This window comes from Ctenopharyngodon idella, chromosome 11 (assembly GCF_019924925.1).
Source record: "Ctenopharyngodon idella isolate HZGC_01 chromosome 11, HZGC01, whole genome shotgun sequence".
NCBI lineage: Eukaryota > Metazoa > Chordata > Actinopteri > Cypriniformes > Xenocyprididae > Ctenopharyngodon > Ctenopharyngodon idella.
The window spans coordinates 1,540,021-1,559,513 of NC_067230.1; the positions used below are offsets into that span (position 1 = coordinate 1,540,021).

General features: G+C 37.5%; 1 protein-coding gene across 2 annotated transcripts; it reads left to right on the forward strand.

The window, feature by feature from the left end:
- The first annotated feature begins 458 nt into the window (after positions 1 to 458).
- Positions 459 to 19,031, forward strand: tmem259 (transmembrane protein 259). 2 transcript variants are annotated; one of them, XM_051912944.1, is made up of 11 exons: positions 459 to 1,486; positions 5,178 to 5,474; positions 5,841 to 5,949; positions 7,224 to 7,334; positions 11,159 to 11,281; positions 11,364 to 11,464; positions 12,195 to 12,252; positions 12,387 to 12,470; positions 12,650 to 12,782; positions 16,397 to 16,496; positions 16,588 to 19,031. In XM_051912944.1, exons 1-11 carry the CDS (start codon positions 1,265 to 1,267, stop codon positions 17,272 to 17,274), a joined length of 2,025 nt encoding a protein of 674 aa, XP_051768904.1. In that variant the 5' UTR covers positions 459 to 1,264; the 3' UTR covers positions 17,275 to 19,031. The 2 variants fall into 2 exon arrangements, with proteins under 2 accessions (XP_051768904.1, XP_051768903.1); XM_051912943.1 differs by having other exon boundaries at positions 460 to 1,486; positions 5,841 to 6,003.
- The last annotated feature ends 462 nt before the right edge of the window (positions 19,032 to 19,493 follow it).

Below are 19,493 nucleotides of genomic sequence, written 5' to 3' on the forward strand. Positions count from 1 at the left end.
GCGCGAGGGCGGGACAACTTGTCACTCACATGTGATCGCAACTGTAGTAAACGACAATAATCCAATGATCCAATCACTTCCCAAAGGACAAAATCATGTCCTGTCCTACATATTTTTCTTGTTTAATAAGCCATTTCACTATACGTCACAATAGTGAAGAAACGACTATAGCAGCTTCTGTTTCATGCCGACTTTAAAGGTCAGTTAATTAAAAGTATTAACTTGTTTCCTTCCAAACTACAGTAAATATTCAGTAGACTATGTATAAATGTTAAACTATTTAACATTTGTACTGAAACAAACTGAAATATATTACTGCGATTTAGTGAAATTATAAATTACAGAAAAATAGAAATATATTATTAAAGTTCAATGTACATAATAAATAACGTTCATTTTGATTTTTGCTTGTTCAAAAATCACGTGACTCGATATCGCGTGACTAAACGCGGAAGCGAGACCAGGGTAGAAACGCTCCCTTCATTAAAAGCTTCTTGGCTGCTGCTCCCAAGTCCGCTACGCTCCAGAAAATGGTTGAGTAAACAGATGGTCTGTAAGACAGGTTGCGGTACCATCGGATAGTTCTGGCGGGATATCATCAAGTATCTGAGGCCTTATTTAACTTAAGAGTGTCAGCGTTATATAAGGAGGGGTTTGTTAAAAAGTAAACCGAACATACGGGTTCTTCAGAGGAAGCTCGGCTAATTTGTTAGCTTACCACTATTAGCAGACGTGTTGTATGTGGTATTCCAGTTTTCTTTGCTTTTAAACACTCAGGTGCACAATCTGGGACAGATTTCACTTCCAAACCCGAGTAAATATGATTAATTTAGCCGGTGTGAGTTAGCGAGTTTAGCTATTTTAGTTAGGGTGACAGTGGATGCAGGAGGCCTGGGCCACAACTGCAGGACAAATTGAGCCTAAAATACAATTTAACATGTCCATCTGATCTCACGGTATATAAGCTACATGATCAGCAGGTGTGTCAAAGGCTCTGAAGCTTTAGTAGTTTTATAGGTCGCGAGGTTATGATGACATGGTAGGAGTGCAAGCAGCCTTGCCCACTAACACCCTTAAAAATTCAGAATCTGTTTGGGCGTTTTGTGGTGATATCTGAAGGTCAGTCCAGTTTTGGTGACCCAGGACCATCATTAGTGTGTGCTGATGTTGTGTGGCTGGCCTGCTCAACTGGATCTACGCACATTGCTGTCTGTCTGACCTCAGTTGGTCTTTCTCCTTAACAAGTTACTGAACAACGACCACCATGTCCGACAACCAGGGCAATCTGAACAACAACAACGTTCCTCTGAACAACAACAATAACGGTGGGCCGAACCGGATCCGGAACCCCGCGATGAATCAGAATCCCTTGATCAACGTGAGAGACAGACTCTTCCACGCCTTATTCTTTAAGATGGCAGTCACATATGCCAGACTCTTCCCACCATCCTTCAGACGAATATTCGAGTTCTTAGTCTTGTTAAAGGTGAGATTCGACTTTTTTTGTGTGTGTGTGTGTTAAATCCGTTGATAATTTCCAGAAGCCCTAAACACTCAGATTGATGCTTATCTGTTCTCACCTGTTAGGATGCAGTGCCAAACTAACTAAACATCAGGGTGGATGCTGAACATCAGCATCATTTATTTGGCAACTAACCCATGGCTTTAGGTCTTACCTGGCAACTACAGATATCATGGTAACACTTTACAATAAGGTTCATTAGTTAATATTAGTTAACTACATTAGTTAACATGAACTAATAATGAACTACACTTATACAGCATTTATTAATCTTTGTTAATGTTAATTTCAACACTTACTAATACATTATTAAAATCTTGTTAACGTTAATGCACTGTAAACTAACATGAACAAACAATGAACAACTGTATTTTCATTAACTAAAGTTAATGAATATTAGTAAATACAGTAACAAATGTATTGCTCATGGTTAGTTCATGTTAGTTAATACATTAACAAATGTTTAACTAATGAACCTTATTGTAAAGTGTTACCGATATCATATATGCAATGAACGTTGAAGTTGACATTAAATCAAAATGGACACTATTTACTTTCCGTAGATGTTTTACCAAAAAAAAAAAAAAAAAAATTCATATATTATAATCTTTGAAATAACTTCACAGAGACTGTTCACCTTTGCCTTTTCGTTCTTTTTTTGTTCTGTATTATTTGGAAATGAATAACCTATTTTACATTCATAATATGGCATATTTATTCTGTTTCATGTTTACTGTATGCATACCAAAAATAAATAAATAAATGTATACTATATACATTAAGGTTCAAAAGTTTGTGGTCGGTACATTTTTTTTTTTTTTTAAATGTTATGTTATCTTATGCTCACCCAGGCTACATTTAATCAAAAATGCAGTAAAACAGTAATATTCTAAAATATTATTGCAAAAGTTAGATTGACATTTTATTACAAATTAAAATACCTTTTCTTTCTATTTGAATATATTTTAAATTGTACTGTAACATATAATATATAATAATAATAATTATATATATATATATATATATATATATATATATATATATATATATATATATTTAAACTTTTTAATTTATAAAAAAATAATACTGAAAAATTACTGACTACAAACTTTTAAACAGTTGTGCAAATATAAGAATATAAAAAATGTACTCAAATTATTTTAACTTCACAAAATGTTTAATATCTATTGACAAGGCTGTCATCAGACTTTGGAACTGACACAAGGTGTCACGACAAGGTTAGTTGGTCAGGCGTCATGGTTATCAGCCAATGCCGATAATCTTAAAACAGACCGATATTGGATGATTAATAAGCCTGAACTGTAGAGCAGCATATTTAAAATTCAAGCGTTTACCTAATCATCTTGAAAATCTCCAGCAGTAGACTGCCGTAGCCTCTCATTACTCAATCATAAACTTCAAAACCACACAGGAATGATGGTATATGGAATGTTTTTGACATGTAGATCTGCTTCAAGAATTACCGGTTAAGTTAGTGAGGCACCCACGTCTTTTAGCTAACCACAAAAATATTGTTGCGGTTAATAATCTTGCTAATAAAAAAAAAAAAAAAAAAAAAAAAAAGCTGTGAAGCAATTACTGTACATAAGTTGTGTGGGATTTTTATTTATTTATTTTATTCATTTTTTGCCTGACAAATAGGGAAAGTTGCCATTATCCAACAAGAATGTTCATAAATTTTATCTTATTTGACAAAAAAACCCAATAGTGTTTGACAAACAAAAATAATGTAAGCATGAGAAATGTCTATGATGAAATTATTTAAAGGGGTCATGAACCCATTAAAAAAATTATGTTCTCTGAGGTCCACTTATAATGTTATCAAGATTTTTACATAAAAACATTCTAATTTAGAAGAAATTTTAGACCCTCTTTTTCGAACACTTTGTTTTAATAGGCATGATGCTTTTAAAACTTACTGATGACAAAACAGAAGATGTTGCTCACTGCTCTCTTCCGTGTCCGATAATCCAACACATTAACCCCATAAATGCTGAATCAAAGGAAAGAACAGCAAATCGCAACTATTCAGTTTGACTGCGGCGCTACAGTATAAATACTCTGTACTAGAGCTCTGTACTAGCAATTCAAACACCTGCACGATCTCTTTTCTAAATTATAACGATTTGCCTGTGTCTATTAAACCATTGACAAAAATCATACTGGAACGTTCTAGTCTGTGTTGGTGCTGCCACTGAGCCAGAAAGAGCAGTTATCATGTATGAAAGAGCTTCACAAACAGTCTTGTCAACCACACATTCAGTATTCAAATTATCACAGAAGTACTGGGATAAAAGTTTACAGTTTGCATATAAATACACTATGTCTATGATAAAATAGGGCAGACACCTTTTGAAAGGAACTTGACGCTTGAAATAATGATTGTACCGATTACATTGTTTCGCCACCACAAAAATATTGTTGCGGTTAATAATCTTGCTAAAAAAAATTAAAAAAAGCTGAAGCAATTACTGTACATTAGTTGTGTGGGATTTTTATTTATTTATTTATTTATTCATTTTTTGCCTGACAAATAGAGAAAAGTTGCCATTATCCAACAAGAATGTTCATAAATTGTATTTATCTTATTTGACAACAAAACCCAATAGTGCTTGACAAACAAAAATAATGTAAGCATGAGAAATGTCTGATGAAATTATTTAAAGGGGTCATGAACCCATGAAATTGTTCTCTGAGGTCCACTTATAATGTTATCAAGATTTTTACATAAAAACATTCTAATTTAGAAGAAATTTTAGACCCTCTTTTTCGAACAGTCACCACAAGTGACTGTTAAAAAAATGTATTTGTCATTGAATCATTCATTCATTCAAGAGATTTATCCAGAATCATGCAGCTCTACTTAGTACATATCCAATCATAAAATATCATGGTAAAAACACTGTTACGCACACTTATGTATTGCGACATTACTGTCGATCCAATGTAGTCGTCACTGCATCATCTTTTATTTTCAGTATCTCTGAAAAGCCTGTGTCGAACTGTTGCCGTGTTTAAAAATGAATTCGCAGTAAAATGAAGCGAACAAATGAACAGTGTCTTACTGACGCGATCTGACTGGAACTTTGTTAAAATAAAGTTAATCCATGCTTTCTTAATGTTAGAATCACAAGGATTGCAATGCAAAGACTGTTTTTCCACAACTGTGTTTGTGTCTGTCTCGTATTTACTACTACATGACATGCTCAGATCGGTAGGCGGGGCTAAAGAGGCAATGATGTAGAAGTAGCCATTAACAAACTTCTGCAGAGGCGGTCTTTCGTCACACTATGACGTAGTAATGTGACAAAATCTGAAATGAGTCGTTTTCTGAGCTTGGTTTCAATAAAAGCTGTTTTTGCACCAATGAGGAAGTTTTTTGTTCTGAAACTTACAGGATATTCTTATAGTAAATGATCTCAATTTCAGGTTATCTGAAGTTCCAGACTAATCAGAACTTTGACTTGTGAATATGAAAGGAGCGTTTTTGTTGTTGTTGTTGTTGTTGTTTTTTATATATATCGTATCATGCCATCCTTGTTGTAGAAGTGCTATGTTTAATGCTTTGTTGCCTAAACTGTGGTTTGTTTGCACATTTTTGTTTTTATTGACTTTAATTTTATTTGATTGGCAGGCATTGTTTATGCTCTTCATCCTGGCCTACATCCACATTGCCTTCTCACGCTCTCCAATCAACTGCCTAGAGCATGTGCGGGAGAAATGGCCCCGTGATGGCATCCTGCGTGTGGAGATCCAGCGCAACTCCAGCCGTGCACCCATCTTTCTTCAGTTCTACGAGACGGAGGGAATCCAGGGGCTCGTGAAGGAATCAGAAGAGGATGGAAGTGAAACCAGACAGCCAATGGTGCCGGCAGATGCTGAAGAGGAGGAAGAGATGACCATGGAGATGTTTGACAACAGCACAGTACAGGTGAGTTTATTACCCAGTAACAGGAAAACGAAGATTAAGGGCCAAGCATTAACAGGATAATTCACTCAAAAATAGAAAATTGTTTTTTATATAATATTATAGAGTCTATATAATATAATTTATTATATATAATATTAACCACACAATTTCAGTCTGGTCCTTACACAAGTTTTAATTGCATGAATATTCTTTGGGGAAAAAAATATGGGTGCTCCTGTAAATAATGATAGATTAGTATATTTTTTTTTTTTTTTTTTTTTGTGAATTATTTCATTAAAAACCCTTCTCCAGATCTTTCTGACAGTCTTTCTCTCTCTCTCTCTCTCTCTCTCTCTCTCTCTCTCTCTAACTCTCACACACACGCAGTTTGAGCTGGACATCGAGCCGCGACTGAATCCGTCGATGAGCGGCGGTGTTCCTGGCTCCAGCCTGAATGAATCCCAGGATCTGTCCTTCAGCCAGGCCCCCTCTAAAGGTATGCAGCCGCTGAGGGAGACTGTCTCCGAGATTGAGATGCTAACTCGAGCAGGTAAACATCTCAAATACGCTCCACTCTGTAGCCATCTGGTCCTTCTCCTCTTCCTCCTGTGTGAATTCCTTCCCTCTCCTCCCTCCATCCACTGCAGCCCTCACTTCCCCTGGTCAGATTTCCTTTCTGTTCCCACATTCCTTTATTACCTTACCCTTTTCTAAGGCCCTGTGTGCTGAGTCCCATGGCTTCAGAAACGATCACCATGGACTGTAGTAAGATATAATATCGGATTGTCCCTAATACTGTAATTCGTTACAGTTCAGATCCAGATTACGCTGTTTCCATTTGAATATCTGGATTTAAATTAGTTCATTTCAATGTGTAAGATGAGCAGGATGTAATTTGCAAGGGTGTTAGACCTCTAAATTAAAGCTTAAAACACCCAAAAGGAAGTTAAAATAAAAGGGAGATATTTTAAAAGGACATAACAAGCATTTGTATTTTACATATTAAATATTTTTCTGTAGTCAAGTCATATTTATCTATGGGTCAATGACTTGATGTGCATAATTTTTATGTCCAAGTGCATTATTTCCGTTTAAAATAATTTGTAAATTAATGACATATCACTTTATTCTATAAAACCTATTTATTTTGAATTCATTTTTAGTACATTTAAATAATACATATTATATTATGTTTTGTTATCTTAAATCCCCAAAATGTCAGGTGGTGCAACTGTCTGAACAAATGAACAAGAAAACTATTTAAAAATGGTGTCTTAATAAAAAAAAAAATTAAAAACTAAATACTGTAGCATCATTTTAGGTTTGAAACCTTTCATATATACACTTTTTATAAATATAAGTAGTTTTAAAACTGTTGAGATAATGGAAAAACTTTTGTCCAGCAGTTTGTATATTCTCAAATGTCAGGGTGACACAACTGCAAACATGGCTCTTTTATTATGATTTGACAAGGTGATAACAGTAAACATAATGCATCATCCGGAGGACCCCATCTATCTATCATTGTTGAATAGTAGGTGTCCCCACAAAAAGATTGATGACAACTGTAACCACAAAAGATTGATGACAACATAATCAGAGTGTTTTTGTTTTTTTTGTTTGTTTTGTTTTTTAATACAGTAACTATAATTTTCTACCATTTGTGTGAAGTCACAGATTTTTAGATTAATGGAAGAATTTCTGAATTCAGTGAAACGAATCAGCATTTTACGTCAGCATTTATCAGTGTTTGTGTTTGTTTTTGTGCAGTGTGGCCCCAAGAAGAGTATATTGTCGAATATTCTCTGGAATACGGTTTCCTTCGGCTGTCCCAGGCCACACGTCAGCGACTCAACATCCCTGTTATGGTGGTGACCCTGGGTGAGTACATCACACTCTCCAGGACATCAACAGAAAACCTGCATTGTTCACCCAAAAATTTGAATTGTAATTAGCCACTTCTCCACTGTCGGGCCAGCGCGAGCCAGCGCTAACAGTGTGCCCGGCGGGGCCAGTAGCCTCAGACCTCAAGCAGCGAGGCCAAAATCAAGCTGCGTTTAGATTGTCAGACTAAAACCCGCCCTTAGCACCCCCTCCATAGAACAACGTCACACAACCACACCATTTCACCAGCACGGGGAAGCTAGCAGACTGAAAACTAATTAGATCTGGAGTTCACATCAAACATTCTGAATCAAACTGAATATATTATTATATCACATAAAAAGAGAGAGAATACTTAATCAGTCGTGCCTGCTTCCGTTTGTGATCACAGCAATCCACAAAACAACTCCAAACGATTACACATTTAGAAAAATACTATTGCAATATCATATTTTGCGTCACATTTCTTTAGAAAGAACGAGCAGTTCAATTAATTTTCAAAAAAAATTTTTTTGAAACATACATGATTATAATCATATAAATACATTTCTGCCACATACTGTGATCAGAATCCCCATCGGACTGCAAACGGAAGTTACTTCACGCACTTGCTGGTGTCTGAAAGTGAGTTTTGAGCTGAAAATCGTTTTAAATGTCTTTAATGTTGAGGTTAGCTGTTAGCCTTATATGAAAACATGGGAAACGAGCAGCAGTGTTGACTCTCAAACTCCTCTGTTTATAACCACTCCTCAAGCCCCTGTTGGCCCGCTTTGGATGGTATTCGGTGGGCCAAAAAACCCTGGCCGTTGGCCGTGATGAAGCCCCACCGAGGCACGATCAAGCCACGGAAGTGACAGTGGTAACACCTCTGGTCCCGGCACGCACCAGCACGCTCGCTTTTGGCCCGACAGTGGAAACGCAGCTATTGTTTACTGACCTTCATGCTGTTTCACTCACGTATGACTTTGATTTGTGTAATGAGCAGACCAAAATTTAAGTCATATGGAGTCAAAATTTAAGTCATATAGTCCACTTTTGGGTGGACTATCCCTTTAAAGTCTCATAAAAGAAGTTTCTGTCATCAGTTACTCAGACTCATGTTGTTCCAAACCTGCGTGACCTTGTTTTCTTTTGCGAAACACAAAAGAAGATATTTTGAAGAATGTTGGTAACCAAACAGCTTGTGTCCTTTGACTTTCATTGTGTGGACTGGAACAACATAAGGGCAAGTAAATGATGAAAGAATTTGAATTTTTTTTTTTGGTGGACTATCCCTTTAACACCCCCAGTCCTCATTCAATTTCATAATATTAAAAAGGGTTGAAGAATATTCTTCAGAAAGTCACCTTTTGTGATTCTTGGAAAGGTCATAAAGGTTTTGAGTGATATGAGAGTAAAAAAATACTACAATTGTATATACAGTTTCTCACAGAAGTGAGTACACCCCTCACATTTTTGTAAATATTTTATTATATCTTTTCATGTGACAACACTGAAGAAATGACACTTTGCTACAATGTAAAGTATTGAGTGTACAGCTTGTATAACAGTGTAAATTTGCTGTCCCCTCAAAATAACTCAACATACAGCCATTAATGTCTAAACCGCTGGCCACAAAAGTGAGTACACCCCTAAGTGAAAATGTCCAAATTGGGCCCAAAGTGTCAATATTTGTGTCAATATTTGTGTGGCCACCATTTTTCCAGCACTGCCTTAACCCTCTTGGGCATGGAGTTCACCAGAGCTTCACAGGTTGCCACTGGAGTCCTCTTCCACTCCTCCACGACGACATCATGGAGCTGGTGGATGTTAGAGACCTTGCGCTCCTCCACCTTCCATTTGAGGATGCCCCACAGATGCTTAGTAGGCTTTAGGTACCCACAGTTTCTTTAGCAAGGCAGTGGTTGTCTTGAAGGTGTGTTTGAGGTCGTTATCATGTTGGAATACTGCCCTGCAGCCCAGTCTCCGGCATTCATGGTTCCCTCAATGAACTGTAGCTCCCCAGTGCCGGCAGCACTCATGCAGCCCCAGACCATGACACTCCCACCACCATGCTTGACTGTAGGCAAGACACACTTGTCTTTCTACTCCTCACCTGGTTGCCGCCACACACGCTTGACACCATCTGAACCAAATAAGTTTATCTTGGTCTCATCAGACCACAGGACATGGTTCCAGTAATCCGTGTCCTTAGTCTGCTTGTCTTCAGCAAACTGTTTGTGGGCTTTCTTGTGCATCATCTTTAGAAGTGGCTTCCTTCTGGGACGACAGTCTTGCAGCCCAATTTGATGCAGTGTGCGGCATATGGTCTGAGAACTGACAGGCTGACCCCCCACCCCTTCAACCTCTGCAGCACTTATACGTCTATTTCCCAAACACAACCTCTGGATATGACGCTGAGCACGTGCACTCAACTTCTTTGGTCGACCATGGTGAGGCTTGTTCTGAGTGGAACCTGTCCTATTAAACCGCTGTATGGTCTTGGCCACCGTGCTGCAGCTCAGTTTCAGGGTCTTGGCAATCTTCTTATAGCCTATGCCATCTTTATGTAGAGCAACAATTCTTTTTTTCAGATCCTCAGAGAGTTCTTTGCCATGAGGTGCCATGTTGAACTTCCAGTGACCAGTATGAGAGAGTGAGGGCGATAACACCAAATTTAACATACCTACTCCCCATTCACACCTGAGACCTTGTAACACTAACGGGTCCCATGACACCGGGGAGAGAAAATGGCTAATTGGGCCCAATTTGGACATTTTTACTTAGGGGTGTACTCACTTTTGTGGCCAGCGGTTTACACATTAATGGCTGTGTGTTGAGTTATTTTGAGGGGACAGCAAATTTACACTCTTATACAAGCTCACTACAGTTGTAGTTACATTGTAGCAAAGTGTAATTTCTAAAGTGTTGTCACAAGAAAAGATATAATAAAATATTTACAAAAATGGGAGGGGTGTACTCACTTGTGTGAGATACTGTATAAGTAATATTACAATTGTACTTTTTGGTGAACTGTTCAACTGAACATACAGGGCGGTTGGACAATGAAACTGAAACACCTGGTTTTAGACCACAATAATTTATTGGTATGGTGTAGGCCCTCCTTTTGTGGCCAATACAGCATCAGTTTGTCTTGGGAATGGCACCAATGAAACCGACATTTGGCATTGGCACGAGTGACCAAAGGTTTGGCTGTAGCAGTCCGACCATGAACATTGACTCTGTGGAGCTCCTGACGAACAGTTTTGGTGGAAGCAGGAGAGTTGAGGTGAGTATTTAATTATGCAGTGAGTCGGGCAGCTGTGTTTTTTAGTTTTTTTTTTTTTTTTTTTTTTTTTTGATACAATGTAGGTTAGTATCTAGACATTCCTTTCAGACAGCTTCCTCTTGCATCAACAGTTACTCCTGTTGGATGTGGTTCATCCTACGTGGTGGTATGCTGACATTACCTTGATACACCACAAAGACTTGCTGTCCTGGTCACAGATGAGCCAACAAGACACGCACCAACAATTTGTCCTCTTAACTGATGTGTCTCCCATTTATGTTGTGTGAATTGCAATATGTACAGCTGTGCAATTGCTCTGCTAATTCAACCTTCAAACTCTGCATTTACTGATGGAATGTAAATCAGTGAAGATTGGCCACCTGAGCATATATAGTCGTGAAACCGACAACACTGTATTCGCCAGTGTTTGTTTCATTGTCCAACCCCTGTATTTCATACCTTTTAAAAAAAAAAAAAAAAAAAAAAAAAAAAACACACATAAAGTGTTAATTAGTACTGCTGTGTAGTAACCAGAATCTCTCTCTGTCTGCAGACCCCATGAAGGATCAGTGCTTTGGAGATGGTTTCAGTCGCTTCCTCCTGGACGAATGCCTGGGTTATGATGATATCCTGATGTCCAGTGTGAAGGCTTTAGCAGAGAATGAGGAAAACAAGGGTAAATTAAAAGTTCTCTCTCAAAAACAGTTTTTTGATTATGGCACAACTACGACATGAGAATGTGATTTGTTTGTTTTTAGGGTTCTTGAGGAACGTGGTCTCTGGAGAACACTACCGTTTTGTCAGTATGTGGATGGCTCGTACCTCCTACCTGGCAGCCTTTGTAATCATGGTTATCTTTGTGAGTACTTTTACTCTACTGCCCCTGCACTACAGAGTGCTTATTAGTGATTGGATTGTAGGTGTGATGTCATCACATCAGTTCAGTTTGAGCATTTAGGTAATTAGTCCACCAAAAAATGAATTTATTCATTCCCATGACTTTTTGTAAGTGGAATATTAGGACAAACTTTAACAAAGTTCTAGTTATTGTTTTCCACTCAATTACCGGTACAGTGAATGGTCACCAATCTTCTGTTATATGATTGTTTTAAGTGAGAAACTGACTGAATTTTAAGTCATTATTCACTAATAATCTTCCCCACCAGCAAGGTGTTAACATTTGTGACATAATCAGTAGTCTGTTTGGTGAACTGGATGAAGTGATTCAAACGATGACTCAAAAGAATGATTCATAATGTGTTGCATAAGTCACATGGACAACATTTAACATGACTTTTTTTTTTTTTTATGCTTTTTATTTGTCTTTTTTTGGAGCTTGATAGCCCTTGGTTATGATTCACTTTCATAATATTAAAAAAGTGATCATTATATTCTTTTTGGGATTCTTTAAATGAAGAAAGTCATATGGCTGAGTAAATGATGACAGAACTGAATTTTTGGGTGAACTATTCTTTTGAGTCACTTGGACCATAGAGAGATGAGTCTTGAAAATGTTATTACAACAGTGAATCAAATGGAAAATTCCAACACAAGTTTTTTATTTTATTTATTTATTTTTTCTCTTTCAGACTCTGTCCGTTTCCATGTTGCTGCGGTACTCACACCACCAGATTTTTGTCTTTATAGGTAGGCTCCAATCAGCCTCTCAATTCCTCACCACTGCATCAGCATCTATGATCATGTTCCAAGATCAAATTCATAACACGGTAAAAAAGCCAACATTTTAAAAAAGTCTATCTCTCTGATTTCCTCTTTCTCAGTGGATCTTCTCCAGATGTTGGAGATGAATATGACCATTGCTTTCCCTGCCGCCCCTCTTCTCACTGTCATCCTAGCACTTGTGGGTAGGTAGAGATCACTTCTGGGGTTTTGAAGAGATGTTCTCATATCTGTTTGTGTCTCCTATCAACTTGATGCCTGATCTGTTAATTTATTGACTTTATATATCACATGAAAATTTCTTATTAAAACATTTTATGAAGGTTGTTTGACTGCAAATGCCTCTATTTGATCCTATCTGCAGGGATGGAGGCCATCATGTCTGAGTTTTTCAATGACACAACCACTGCCTTCTACATCATCCTCATTGTTTGGTTAGCGGACCAATATGATGCCATCTGCTGTCACACCAATACAAGCAAGCGCCACTGGCTTAGGTATGTTACCTCATCAACACAGGTAAATGCCAATGTCTCAGACACTTCTGCTGTTTTACTTTCATTTTGCATTTACATTTATGACTTTGGCAGACACTTTTATACAATTTTTCTGGATTCCATTTTTTTTTTCTCCATGAAGGCATAACACATTTTTAAAAAGATTAAATAAATTTTTAATGTTATCAGATGAAAATTCAACAACACCTTTTTGGCAAACAAAATGTTGCACAACAGTGTTAAAATTAACTTAACTGTTAATAACTGTTAAAATTAAAACGTGGAAGAAAAATTGTGTGGTTATTCTTAAGTCTTCAGAATTGTATTTTATAATTACTTTGAGAGGTACATTCTACTGTACAATAGAAATATACACTGTGTTCCAAATTATTATGCAAGTGACACATCAGTAGGATTTCAGTACAATAAACATTCAGATTTTAGTTTTTAAAAGAAAGTGTTTATTTTTCATATCTTTTTAGATAACTGGTATCAATCTGTTTATTAAATAGTTTGCCAGGTCTTCTTAGTTAAATGGAAAACCTACTTTGAGGTTGTTCCACATTATTAAGCAAGTCACAGATTTTATGCAATGTGGGGAGGAAGAAAGATATTTCTGAAGATGATATTCTGAAGATGATTCTGATATTTTCAAAGCATGAAATGGTGCAATGTCTTGCAAAAGGCATGAAAACAACTAATATTTTGTGAGAACTGAATAGAGATTGTCGAACTGTCAAAAGATCTGTGAGTGATTTAGAGCACAGAAGAACTCAGTCAGATAAAGGCTTAAGGAAAGCTGCATAGGCAGTTGCATTTCAGCCACCTCTAACTAAAGGCCACAAAGAGAAATGTTTGCATTGGGTTTAGAAATACATGAAGAGTCATTTGTAAATACACCGTGTGTAGAATTATTAGGCAAGTTGATTTTCTGATCATATTTTTTTCCAAGCACGTTTTACCAATTCCAAACCACATCAATTTTAATAACTATTATTAATTTTGTATTTACTCATTTATAAGTGATATATAATTGTTCATGAAGGCTGGAAATATAAAACGCCTTATTCAGGTGTGCATAATTATTATTAAGAATTTATCTTCCAGAATCTGGCAGTAAGGTGTGGGAGTTCATTTTTATTCCATCTCCTATCCTGAAAAGTCCGTCTTGCAGATATGGAATAAAAAACGATCCACCAAAAATTACTGCCAGATTCTGGAAGATAAATTCCTGATGGTTTCACACTTAATTCTTCACCTTAAAGGGTTAGTTCACCCAAAAATGAAAATTCTGTCATTAAATACTCACCCTCTTGTCGTTCCACACCCGTAAGACCTTTGTTCATCTTCTGAACACAAATGAAGATATTTTTCATAAAATCCAATGGCTCAGTGAGGCCTGCATTGCCAGCAAGACAATTAACACTTTCAATGCCCAGAAAGCTACTAAAGACGTATTTAAAACAGTTCATGTGACCTACAGTGGTTCAACCTTAATGTTATGAAGCGACGAGAATACTTTTTGTGTGCCAAAAAAACAAAATAACGACTTCATGGCAATATCTAGTGATGGGCGATTTCAAATCACTGCTTCATGAAGCTTAGAAGCTAAAGTCCCTTTAGGGCAGTGGTCTCAAACTTAATTCCTGGAGGGCCACAGCTCTGCACAGTTTAGCTACAACCAGCACTAACTCACACCTGCTTGGGAGTTTCTAGTAATCCTGAAGACCTTGATTAGCTGGATCAGGTGTGTTTGATTAGGGTTGGAGCAAAACTGCAGAGCTGTGGCCCTCCAGGAATTGAGTTTGAGACCACTGCTTTAGGGTCTCTGAGACTGTCAAAATGACTTCTGCAAGATATGTGGAGTTTATATTTGACCATTTTCTGCTGTGGATTTTCATGCAGGACAATGCACTATGCTTCAAAAAACACCACAGCAATAAAACCGTTTAAAAATGTATTTCTACATCTACTGTAAATGTTTCTTTTTGTGGCTTTTTGTTAGAGGTGGCTGAAATACTTTATGCACAACTGCCAGCCTGCATGGAGAGTTTCTTGGGATTCCAGAGGCACCAGCAGCTTCAAATAACCTGTTTGCTGCTCAACAGTGGCTTTTTTTATAGCTGCCCTTTTAATACAATTAATTTGTTTGACACAAACTTTCCTTAATAAGCCTTTGTCTGACCGAGTTCTTCTTTGCGCTAAATCACTCTCAAATCTTTTGATAGTTCGAAAATCTCTATTCATTTTTCACAAATTAATTGTTTTCATGCCTTTTGCAAGACATTACACCTTTTCATGCTTTTCATCTTCAGAAAGATCTTTCTTCCTCCCCATATTGCATGAGAACTGTGACTTGCATAATGTGGAACAACCTCTTTAAGTAGGTTTTCCATAGGTTTCCCAAGAAGACCTGGCAAAGTATTTAACAAACCTGAGATTGATACCAGTTATTTAAAAAGATATGAGAAATAAAACACTTTCTTTGAAAAACTAACTGAATGTTTATTGTACTAATGTCACTTGCATAAAAATTTGGAACAGTGTATTTCTGGCAATTTCTTAGTTAAACCAAACTTTCATTTTGGTAGGATGTCGTAAAGACCTTTGAGTTTCTGTGTATATATGATATGATGAAAGTTTTTCTGAAATTAAATGGTGAAATGCTCATGAAGTGACTCTCAAAGCAACTTTGGAGATGAAGTTCATGTTGAGTCTTCATATAGTGGACAGCAGACACTGAAAACACCATGAGCATCACAAGTGCTTGAGTATGTGTAGTTGACGAAACTGCACCATTCATTTACACAGTTTACACAGTGCGGTTCAATATTCACAGACCGTAGTCCAAATCACGTTAATTTAAGTTTACAGCCCTTCTTTTGATTTATTAATCCAAAAATTGTCAAATTCCATTTCACATTATATAGTAAATTCCATTTTTATGACTGAATTACGCGATTCTATCCACGTTTTCAGCATTGCAGAAATCATAGGGCCCTAGTTTAGAAAACTAAGATATTTCGAAATTAAGCCACCTTTCCACTATCTCCAACATTCATGTACGCTCCATGCTCCACATAGCTCCCGTACTACTATCCAGACCATTGGAAATGAATGACTTTCGATCAGTTGCTTGTTGTTTATCGGAAATAGGGAAACGGTGACTGTAGGTTGAATCTACTCGGATCAGCCTATTAAAAATTGAACTAAAGTGGTGTATATTATCTCTGTTCTAAAACTTAGTGAGCTGCCTACCTAGACAGCATCATAGGTATGCAGCTGATAAGTAGGCCAAGTTAGCTGCTTTTTTTCCCTCCACAAAATGATCTAAATGATTCTTTGGCAAATCAGTGTAAATCAGAATTATTTTTAAAAATCCTTGTTCAGTAGTTATAGAAATTCATTGGTCAAAAAGACTGGGACAAAATGCTTTATGCTTGAAAGCGGACAAAGGTTGGTGTTAGCGTCGGGATGCAAGGAATATTGTTTCCGGGTCTAATCCTTTACTGTCCAAGCATAAACAGAGGTTTATGAGCACTATTTATTCATATCACACATTTAAGCTGAACATTTAGAACCTCATCTGAAGTATCTCTTGTGCTGTTTTTCAGATTTTTTTATCTGTATCACTTTGCCTTCTATGCGTATCATTACCGCTTTAATGGCCAGTACAGCAGCTTGGCTCTGGTCACTTCCTGGCTCTTCATTCAGGTATCTTATTTCAGATTTTTTTTTGTAATTGGGAAATCTGTGAATTTGCATGAACTTGTTTGTAGCTCATGAGCTTTTTCATCTTCCACAGCACTCGATGATCTATTTTTTCCACCACTATGAGCTGCCGGCCATCCTGCAACAGATCCGGATCCAGGAGATGCTGCTTCAGAACCAGCAGGTGGGCCAAGGAAACCAGACTGCATTGCAGGACAATCTTAACAACAACACTAGCAATGCTGCGCCCGCCGGCCAGGCTAACGCAGCTGCTAATGTGAATGGCCAGGACCGGCAAGCCGCTCAGGACCAACCTCAGCTTGAAAACCACAACGGATTGGTGGTAAATCCCGGTCTGCCCGTCAACTCATCCAGTTCCGACCTCGACTGGATGGCTGAGATCGCCATAGGCCCAGACGTTCTGTCCGTTACACACCTGGGCGACTCTCTTTTGGAGCCGGGAGGGATCCAACAGCCAATGTCGTCTGGCGCAGGTGTAACAGAGTTGCACAGTATGAGCACAGCAGGAGAGAACCAAGATGGAAACATTAGCGCAGCCAATGCTCCTGCGGTTGACATGAAGGGCCGGGGTTGCGCTCAGGGTCTGGGGCCCCCTGGTGGTGGAGGTGGGCAGATGGAATCTGAAACGAATCCTACTTCCTCCCCAATGACCTCACACACAGACTGCAGAGCAGCAGAAATGCACAAGGGTGCCACGGACTGGGACGACAAGGCAAAGAACAAAAGCGAAAGCTCGGACTCCCACTCCGCCCCGGCTTGAGTCGCTTACTCGGTCGCCCCCATTCGGAAAAAAATAATCCACGCTCTACAGTCGCCACCCCTCTCTGTAAATTAATCCAGAAGGCATCAAGAGGAGAAGCTGTGATGGAGCTTTATGTAATTACATCCTGGAAACCTCTGATGTGAACATGAAGAGGGCAGAAGCAGAACTTCCGCCATCTAGTCATATTCTTAAGAGTAAATACGCATTGAATTGTCAAAATGATGCCATGTGTGAGGGTGTGATCATTTGGAGACTTTACATGTGATTTTTTTTTTTTTTTTTTTTTTTTTTTTTTTTTTTTTTGATTGGAAACTTTTAATACAGGGAGAATTCAGTTTGAAATGTGATGTATCGTTCAGTTATGGTACTTTTTGGGGCTCCTGATTATGGAGCTGCAGGTATCAGCAGGCCGCGTGAGCGGCAATCTTACTTTAAATCCAAATACACATCGCATATTGCACATCTTGTGCGAGGATTGTTTTTGCTCTCTTTCCATTCCTCTAATGATAACATTAATGCTGAGAATTCATTTAGAATGATGTTTTGGTCCCTACTAAAGTTCACTACAGCAAGCCACCAAATGTTCCTTACCCGATTTAAAATCTAGCTCATGGCCATTGTGTTCAGGTATGGTATTATCATATATGTACGGAGCAGTTTGACCACTAAATTTGATGCTATTCATGGTAAGAGTTCTCTGATGTTGGTATATAGGTTGGGCTGTCAGTCAAAGAAGTGGACAGGTGACGACAGAGAATCATTATACTCAGAATAAGTCCTCCTTCCACATAATCCTCTTTGAAAACTGTCATGGGGTCATTTCTGTATTTTCTAATCCTCATCAAGAGACATTTGTTCTTGTGGTTAGTTTAGGCAGATGTTTTCGTCTTTTGCACAAACTCATCACAGTCTGTGGTTTTTCAGGTCAAGTCTGGCTTTGAGAGAGAGGGTGTATAGATTATTGCCTTATGCATCTAAAACCGAACATTAACCTTGTATTTCCATCTTTGGGAAGTACATTGGGGTCGATAGCCTTACCACAGGCTTCAAAGCCATTAGAGAAAAAAGTCATAAGAAATGACAACTGAAGCAAGAGTGAACATGTCATTATTTTTAACAGATATTACTTAAATCATACGTAAGCAGTGAATGTCAGACTGTTAAATTCACAGCATTGCCGCCCTTCAGCTAAAGTCACTGATCCAGAAGTCCATTGTCTTTTCATATTCTGCTTTTGTAGAGGTTTCTCCATGTGTTTGACTTGGGAAGATCGGTGGCTGTCCAACGACAGGACAAGTTTGTTGATCTTCATGACCGTTTGAAAAAACTACTAAAAGTAAGAGAACAAAAAACGGAATCTCTTGTGTTTTATGACATAGGACTGTGGATGGGGGAAGATCATTTAAAGGCTATGCAACAATATGGCAGGCTTCCAGGCTCTGGATTTTTTTTTTTTTTTTTAATTCAAATTGTGCAATATTTTGTGAGGATTCCAGGTCTGAAAGAGCGATTTATGGTTTTATGATCAATTCCTCTTTATTATATACATATATATTTTTTTTTTCTTCTGTGCCTATTTGCCATTGTCAGATGAAGCGGATGATTGTAGTGTTTAGATTGTGTAGGATGTCTAGACAGAAACTGGTAAGAAAAATTCTCAGTTCTGTGATAAACTCAATTCCATGTCATTCAAATGTATTTAACTAATGTTTAAAAAAACTGCATAAAGAGACAAAATTAATTTCCATTTTGAACCTTTTGTTTGTGGTCTTTTAGTCATGTTCCATGAATAGGGTACAGATTATTTGTTTTAAACACATTGTCTGTACCTGCCAGAGGTCTTAACTGTAACTGTGAAAATGTGATATTATGTTTTTAAATTTTAATTTAGTAACCTATTCATGGAAAGTACCTTCCTCCTACAGTCAAGAAACTACAAATTGCCAATGCTAAGGTCTCACAGAAAAAAGCTTTTTTTTTTTCAAAATTGAAGTTCTGTATCATATACTTGGAAGGTATTGTAAGCACAAATAAAACTACATTTTCAATTTATGGGAAATTATTCAGTAACTACAAACAAACATTTGACTTTAGTCTAAATTTTAAATTTAGGTTTTTAAAATTGCAAACCTGTTACCTCTATTTTGAGTGACATCTATATACACTATATGGACAAAAGTATTGGGACACACCTCTTAATTTCTGAATTCAAGTTT